Consider the following 8,820-nt stretch of genomic DNA (forward strand, 5'->3'; position numbering starts at 1 on the left):
AAAAAGAACCCAGTTAGCAGAAATCTAAACCTCACTTACCCTTCCTTCATAGCAGCTCCCACAATTGACACTCTTTGAGTTTTGTTTTGGTTTAGTTTGGGGTTTTTTGAGCTGCCTTATGTTCGCCTGCTCCTGGGGCCTTTGGCATTTATCCAGCATCCTTACATAAAGCTGAAGTCTTCTCTGTTTCATACCATCAGGAGACTCCAGCAGTCACTGCCACCCCTGGAAATGCATGGTGTCCTAACCACTTCTCATTTTCCTTGGCTGTTCCTGAGCTGAAAGAATCAATATTGGGTGTTGCAGAAATAGCTCTTTGCCCATAGCTATCATCTTTGGAACCTGGTGGCAAAATGGGTTATTATAAGCTTTCCCCTTTACAGCGAGAAAGCTAACATATGCTGTTAAGCACACATAAGCTATCTGAAGTGTTGAGCCCAAAATAGGAAGCTGGTATTTTGGGAGAGTGACTGGTTTTTATTGTGGATATTAAGGTAGACCTGGAACACGAATAGCGGAAAACATAGCAGGGATGTGTGAGGATAACATGCTCTGGTGAGTTGCTGGTTAAGGAAATGGATGCTGAGAGAAGCAGAATCCAGATTTTCTCCTGACGCCCTGAGAGTCTTACATGGCACTGAGTCTTATGAAACTTTCTCCCTCTTTCTCTCTCTTGCTCAATGCACAAACAATATTTATCCGTCAGTGCTTTTTTTTTCTTTCCAGAAATTAATTTTCCCTTTCCTTAAGAGATACCGTCCAGCCGCTAGCATGAAAAAGGGCAATGGTAAGTGAAAAGTAGTAAGAAACATTTACTCTGCAAGCATTACAAATAGTGCACCTATCACATTTTAATTCTTTTTCCTTGTTTATTTTATTCCTCAGTGCTATTTCTATAGTACAGGGTTATGACTGCACATAAGAGATGAGTTTATATGGGATTTTGCCTTGGATAAATGAAGGAAGAAAAAAAAAGAGCCAACATTTCATAGAATGATGCAGCATGATAAAAATCAGCCAAACTTTTTGTTTCAGAGTGAATCCTGCCTAATTTAATATTGTTGGTTTAAGAATTTGGGGGGGGTTTCAGAGCGTGGAGCAGATTTTGCACTAGAGCATATCCTCTGTGAGCAAGGCTTATGTTTATTTTTTTGTGTGCTGCAGGACAAAAATGGTTCATTGTGGATAGGCAATCTGTGCATAAACAAAAAAGGCCATAGTCCTTGGTATGGGTGGGCTGCAAGCCAAACGTGCAAAGTCGCGTAGGAATTATCCACAAATGTGATGCTGTAAAGGATGGTAGACTTCTTTTGCACATGTTCACTTGCAGCGTTTCTCTCACTGACAGCCATGCTTAGTAAATCCTTTTCAGCAACTAGATTAAAGCTGAAACGATAGCAAGCTGAGATCAAGTCATTTCATACCTAAAGTGACATCTACAGCAAAAAAGCTTACAGGCACTAAAATACAGTTTAGAGCAGACCAAACTCAGAGTAAAAGTGAACAGGGTTTTGGCAATATACTAAGATTAGGAATCTAAATTATCAGGCATATAAGCCAGAAATAGCTTTGCTGATAAGTAAGTATTAGTCATCGTAAACCTGGAACATGAGCAGGAGCTGCTTCACACAACAGCGTAGATGAAGTGGTGACCAGAATTTTGTTTTGGTGATATATTTAAGTTGTAAAACATCATAATTATAATTGAATTCAACAGGGAAGCTCAATTAATGAATCACAGGTTTCTTCGTCACCTTAACTGAAATAAACTGGACATATATCAACATTAAAAGACTACATACAAATTTTAACAGGGTGAAAGTGGAAATATCCAAAACTCCTGCCAACTCTCCAGTTCAGAGTAGCAAAAACAACCTACATGAATATGTGGAAAAGACAACTTTTCTCTGCATGTGTGTCCCTGTAAATTCAACAATAACATTTTCCAAGCCTAATATAAGCTTTGACCAACCAAATACCACTTGCTGCCTTGGAGTTTCTTTCCTAAGCACAGAAATAGTAATTTACAAGGTAGAGGTGAAGAAGGCTCTTACCGTTGAAGTTTGAAGTAAAGCAGAAAACATCATATCGGCTTTTATCTTTATCCCAGAAACCATAATTCCTGACCCCAGGCACTGTGTTCTTTCCTCCACAGGGCTCCCTGGGCTTGGTGATGGGGTACTGCACAGAGCCGTCGCTAAGCCAGCCGGCGTTACACCAGTCCAGCCCTGACCTCCAGGCATCATAGAGCTGGTCAAAGGAGGCGATAACAGAATCTTGGTCTAGACACGCTCGCTGAGCCTCATGGTAGTTCAAGTTGTAACGACCCAGCCGTGGAGAATAGGGGAATACAACACCTGAGGTGGTAGAAAGAGGGTGAGTTACTGGACAGCAAAACAGTCAAAGAAAGGGAAACAGCATTTACAGTCACCAGAAGGAGAAATAAAGGTTAACTCCATGATGTGTGTGAGACTGATAAGTTGCTTTACTTCTGAGGAAAAAACCCGCACTGTCAGCACATCAGGCATTAGGTTTGAGCAGGGGATAGGGCTGCCTCCTTGCCTAGCCAGGTCCTCTTCCCGTAACCTCAGCTCTTTCCCAATGGGAACAATGCCAGGTCTGCACATTGCTCCCATCTGCAGCTTCGCTGTCCCCACTGTGATCTCACCTTCACCCACTCTAAGAGTGCTCAAAAGTGAGCAGAGCTGGCTGAAATTTTGCAACTACATCTTTTTAATCAGAAAATTTATCAGCTGTAAGATCAATGTCTCATTTATAAAAAAAGAAAACTAAACCCAAGCCTAGTTCTATTTTTTGTAGGCTGGGATTTTGGGGACTTTCTGGCAGTCATTTAGAAAGAAAAAATTGTAGTACAGAGGTACATGAACTACTTCTTTTTACTCATAGACATTAAAATGAAATGTTTTGATTGACATAAAAGAGTGCTATGTTCTATGCTTGGACTCTTGCCAAGATTTCCTGAGAGGTTCAAGACAGCTGGTCTTTTTATATTATTTTATTTTACATTATACTAAGAACAGGAAAGTATTTCATGCCCAGCTCAATAACAACATTTCAAGGCTAGACTGGTAGGAGGCATAATTTTAGTGTCTTGAGGCCTTAAATCAGGAAATCTATAGGGAAATAAAATCAGTGAAGTTGTGTGTGGTTTTTGGGAGACTTTTCTGCTGTATTCCAGCTGGTTTTTGGCAGTTTGTCACCTCTCAAGGAGGGAGAGCTCCTCACAGAGGGCATGAGGGAGCATGATTCCTTGAGCAGAAGACAGGTTTTCCCAGCTGCAGATGGTGACGTATCACACAGCATGCAGCAATGCAGGACAGCCCTATTAGGAAGCTGTGTGCGACACCACCTTCCCTTGATACTCCTATGGCTGTCGAAAGCACTGCTGGCTTAATCGAAGGACCTTTGCCGGTCAGCCACTGTGCAAGGAGCATGGGCCTGCCATATGCTTCCTTCCACTTCTGACGACCAGGCATAATCCAGCCCAAAGCTCTGTCTGCTGCTCATTGATGGTTATTCATTGCAAACTGGTACGGCAGAGAGACCCTTTCATAAGAGAGGACATCCAAGTGGAGATGGGAAATGTGGGGACACCTCCTGAGTTGTTTCATAAGGAACATTTAATCAAATGCCTTGTCGTTATCAGATAGATTTTTCCACAGTCTATTTTCTGCTTTATGAAAAGATCTGTAGTGAAAGACTACTTCTTGAAGCACGAAAGATGTTTCACAAAATGCTGGAGAACCAGCTCCTTATGTGGCTCTGATAAAAGAGAAGAGAAACTTGAAACAAAAGTTTGGATCAGATCACTCTAATCTTTGTCGTGGTTTAGAAGATTAACCCAATTTTGCAGCTGGCTTTAGCCCAGTCTCATAATAAGCTGAAATAAAACAGCATCAGAGAAGATCCAGCTCAGACTGTTTATTCTCAAACATGTCTGTAGAACTAAGTGCTGTATGATGCAGAGTGACTGAAGACAAGATAACACAGGACATGAGCCAAAAACTTTTCACTGGTGTAAATACCCATCTTTCTTTTTACTTTCTTCCTGATGATGAATTCTCCCACCTATAAAAAGCTCGTTGTCTCCAGGGCAATGTAGCGTGGGACAGAGATATTACATTATGGTAATGCAAGACTGTCACCAAGCAATGAAGCCATTCTTCTTTCCGAACATTCAAATCCACTTTCATGTCTATTCCACTGGTATCTTAACATCTCTTTTCTTTCCCTTCTCTCTCTTGTCCGTCTACCGTCCAAGAATTGTTAGTTTTGTTAAACAATATCTTTGTTATTACAAAATCTCAGTTGACTTGGTCCAAGAAAATAAAGCATGCAAACGTAAACTTGGCAGGGTAATAATAAACAATATTTTGCTCTCCTTCAGCAATTAACTAGAAAGTCTGTTTTCCTTTTGTAAATCCTTTGTTAAAGAGCTTTTCCGTTGTTAGTTGTTCTGAACTAATGTAATGTAATGCAGTATGTGCTGTTAACTTTAACTTCATTGAGAAGCTGTAGATGTTTCATATTTTTCTGGATCTCTGTTTTTCTGTTCTCCTCCTCATCTCTTTTTAAAGAAATTATTAATTCCTCCTCAGTGCTAATGGACAGAAGTATCACCAGCTGTAATAAAAATGTAGCGGAGAAGCCCAAGCTTTATGATTCTATTAGAAATCCAATACTTTGTAATTTTCTAGAACTATACTTCCCCAGACAACCAACTCCTTGTCCAATACATGTGTCTGATTTGCATATACATGTAAAAGAACCCTAAAGTCATCAGAAGTGGGTATTTTTTAATAAGATCTAAACTTACATACTTTTTAAAACTGAGCAACAACTAATTGGAAACTATTCAAACAGATTTGATTCCTTAAGGTTTCCAAAATCTCCTTTTTAAAGGGGTTAAATAGGCATGTAAATTTGTTACAATTTTATCTGGGTTTGACAGTTTGGAACACAATGTTTTAATAACATAAATATGCACAAAACTGTAATGTTAGCTTTGGGCTATATTCGGGTAGACTCCATAGAAGCTGACTTTTTTTGAGTTCATCGGCAGTACAAGCCTGCAACTGATTAGCATTTATTTCACCCTGCAGATGGGGGCAGCCATTGGCAATTCTGTAGAGCAAAACTGACTGAGTATGTGTTTTTTGTAGCTTTGCATTATCTTACATCTTCGTTAATTTTCTTCGCTTCCCCATCAAACTTAGCTGAAATTCAAAGTTAGATCCTACTATTCATCTTCCTTTCATTACTATTTAGCAGTGCTGAACTTTAGTTAATTGTAAAGAATCTTCTTCAGTGCTGGATCTTGTAACCCGTCAAAAGATAATCCATCCCATCTGTCTTGAATGGACAAAAGCTGTCCTGAGGCATGTTACTGTTCTGAAACAACAGACTGAATCTAAACTCCTGACTCCAGCCCAGTGTTTTACCACTAGACAAAACCCTCACTTCGAAAAGTTAACAAATTCAGCACAAAAAATGGAGAAAGATAAAACCCGCCAGCCTCAGAGGGTTAAAATCTGGTTTATTTGTGGAGCCTTAGAGCTGAGGAGCCTTAACTTGACCTTAGTGATACAGCTCCTCACCTTAAGGAAGCAGCTGAGTCACTTGTGGAACTCGGATGGGGAATATTAATTTACAGTATAGACTTCACAGTGAGGCTCCTCACCCAGACACTTGGTTCTCTGGAATAGGTCCTACTCCCAGGGAAGGACCTCCATTCGTCCAAGCAAGAGAGGAAGAACAGGAGACACATCAATTCAGTGGAGAATAACGCTGTTAGTGAAAGAGGAGGGCGGGGTGAGACGTGCTGTATGCACCTGTGACAACGCAACTGCAGTCCAGAAAATGGCTGTTGTAAAGGAAATCAGGATTTCTGCCAAACAGGAACACAAGAACCGATGTATAAGACTTCCTGCCCATGCAGACACCTGTATTTCCATGAATGCCTTACATTCAACTGTGCAAATGTACAATCCTGCTTCAGGTACCCTGTTTTAGGGAATGCAAAAGAGGTTGCACTTGTGTGTCCTCTGCAAGATATTGGTATTTCAGAGTCTTACATGGAGATAAACCCTAAAATTGAGAGCAAGTGCTTTGCAATTACTCAGTCACTACAGTCACATTGTCAGTGTAAGGAGCTGTAACCGCTACCCAAGACAACAAGGTGAGGAAATAACCTTAGAAAGCTCAACTCCTGTAACCATTTATGGATGCCTATTAAGTCAGCACTATACACAATTAGCAGTTTTAAGAGTATTTACACACAGAACAAAATAACACAAATTTCTGTTGACGCATATGGGGGAAAAAAAAAGTCTTTTTACAGCCAGAGTAAAGAAATGGGCTTCCTCGAGTTCTAGCTGAAACAGAAAAGCAATTTTTCTTGTAGCCAGTGTAAACAGAGGGAAACAGCAGGGTTTGCCATGTGCTATACTGTAGGGTACAGTTTTATGCTGGCAAGTTCATACACTTGATGGCAAAATTTTCCATGCTGGATTTCTAAAATTCTGTAAATAGAGGTAAGCCCCTCATTTTCCTTGAGACTCTATCTCCATTTCTCTGCCTGTCAGCACTGTCAGATATCTGACCGTTCAGCACAGACTCCATGGGTGGGCCACTAGCTATCAGTAGGTATCTATCTCCCTAGAACTGAAAACGGCCCTTGAGATGGTGTGTCTCCAGCCCACAGCATCCCATAACAAAACTGTCATCAGATTCCTTTATCCCTTATACGTAAAGGTATACCAGCTAGACTCACCTGGCTTGGGGACAGATCATCCCCATATTTTTCTCAGCCTTTATAAAAATTTGGAGGCTATCGTTCCCTGCTCTCCTTAGGCATATAAGTCCTAATTCTTTTAACATTTTCATTTTGGATCATCATTTCCAGATAAATTTTTTGCTGCTGTATTTTGAAGTCTTTAATTTACCTGCAAGTCCCATTTCTCACAGCACTTGCAAAGACCTGTTACTTTATCATAGAATGAATTACATTGGTCTGTCCTGAGTTACTCTTGACAAAATCCTGGTGTCTTTTACAAGAGTTTTTGTTGTATAGTATACAACAAAACACCCACAGTTAGTGTATCCTATAAAATCAGTTTTATGGTGGAGAATACAACAGATTGTCACCCTAAGGATATTTAAAACAGCTTTTTTGTGTATGAACGTAACAGGAATACACAGAAGGAAGAAATGTAACATAAGGTATTAGGTTAAATCTGATTTCTCCTGCTGTTGAGAGCATGGAGTTAATTTCATATTGATTTCAACTTTGAATTCCCCACTGTTTGCATCCAGCTTAAGAACAAATGACTAGATTAGAAAATGATTGCCATGGCAATTTGGAAGAATCAGCTTATTGGAAGCTTATGGATTTGTTTGATCCATTTGAACTATGAAGTCTGTTTTTGAAAGAGGAGCCTGTTCCTTTTCTAGCTCTATCTTGGACATAAAGACTAATGTACCTCTAAGCAAGATCATAAAAGCTGATTTTTTTTTGGTTCACGTGGAGCCACCCAAAGAGTTAGCTTCTATCTAGAAGAAGCTTTCTATGGAGACTTTTAATGGCCTTATCTAAATCTGCATAATGCTGGTACTGCTGGACGTACAAAGTAAGTCTTTTATAGCCTGTATTGCAAACCTAATGTGTTCAGTTATCATCTATCCCTGAAAATAGAAAGCATAAAAAAATTTCTAGTAGAGTAAAATTCTGCTTTTGGCAGTTTAGCATTGTTCCACTTCCTTTGTCACCTGGCTCATGAATTACATGAAGGATTAGAAGACAAAACCTGTGCCTGAGCGGTATAACCAAGGGCCAGTGCCAGAGCCTTCGTATGCCTGGGAAGCTGAAGCACACAATCCCAGTGTAGTGACATTCATTACAGAGCCTAGTATTCATAAGAAAAGAAAATAGTAAAGCACTAACATAAAGAACATTTAGTGTAGAACAGTAAAACACCAACATAAAGAAAATTTAATGTAAGTTGAGAATTCTTTCTTTGCTTATGACTCGGGCAATAATATCTACTTGCCATAGGAAACCTTTTAATTTATTAAGCTTTTGGCTCTCAGAACATTTGACAAAGTGTAAAATTCATGATCCGCATTTTATGTGCAGGAGGAGAGTAAGGCCAGTTCAGTAAGAATATGGCTTTGGTGACAAGGCCAACATAAAAAGTGTCCCGCTCTCTCTAGTACGTGACATTTCTCGTAGCCACCATGCCCAGCACAATCCTCCTGCCCTTAGATTACTCACTGTATTTAAGGCTACAACAGGATGATAATCACAACATGATTGAATAGTTCTTAAAGTTGGTGATTGTGAAATATGCAGAGAATCCTGTTTCTGAGCTTTAGCTGCTAGACAGCACTGTCTTGCTAGCGCAGGGGAAAATGTTGTGGTTCTGCATTAAATAATAGCAAAGAAAACACACCAAAACCATGTAAGGCATGAAACAGACGGACAATCTAATCCCACCATTTTTTCAAAGCTGAAAGTACCTAATTATTATGAAAAGTTTATTTAATGACAATCCCAGAAGGCCTTTAAGTCTAATAAGAACAAAATACTACCACAATCTTAGAAGAAAAAAGGTCCATTGAGGTAGAGGTCAACTATTTTCATATTGATATATACATAAGCTTTCGCCTAGCCAAAGCTATACGGTTTGTACAGGGATCTCACACTGGAGATGTTTTGCACTGTTAGTGGGCATTCATGGGTATAAATGGTTTTGTCCTGCTGCAAGTTAACATACTTAGGGCCACCATATCAGGAAATCA

The 8,820-nt window shown here is 39.7% G+C and overlaps 1 protein-coding gene across 2 annotated transcripts in view; it reads right to left on the reverse strand.

Moving 5' to 3' along the window:
* HAPLN1 (hyaluronan and proteoglycan link protein 1) overlaps positions 1-8,820 on the reverse strand; it is a 30,330-nt gene that overhangs the window by 5,828 nt on the left and 15,682 nt on the right. For both annotated transcript variants that reach the window (XM_010142019.1, XM_010142020.1), the window contains exon 4: positions 2,055-2,357. In XM_010142019.1, coding sequence (XP_010140321.1) covers positions 2,055-2,357 — 303 coding nt within the window. The remainder of the gene's footprint in view (positions 1-2,054; positions 2,358-8,820) is intronic.

This window comes from Buceros rhinoceros, unplaced genomic scaffold (genome assembly GCF_000710305.1).
Source record: "Buceros rhinoceros silvestris isolate BGI_N320 unplaced genomic scaffold, ASM71030v1 scaffold20348, whole genome shotgun sequence".
Classification (NCBI taxonomy): Eukaryota; Metazoa; Chordata; class Aves; order Bucerotiformes; family Bucerotidae; genus Buceros; species Buceros rhinoceros.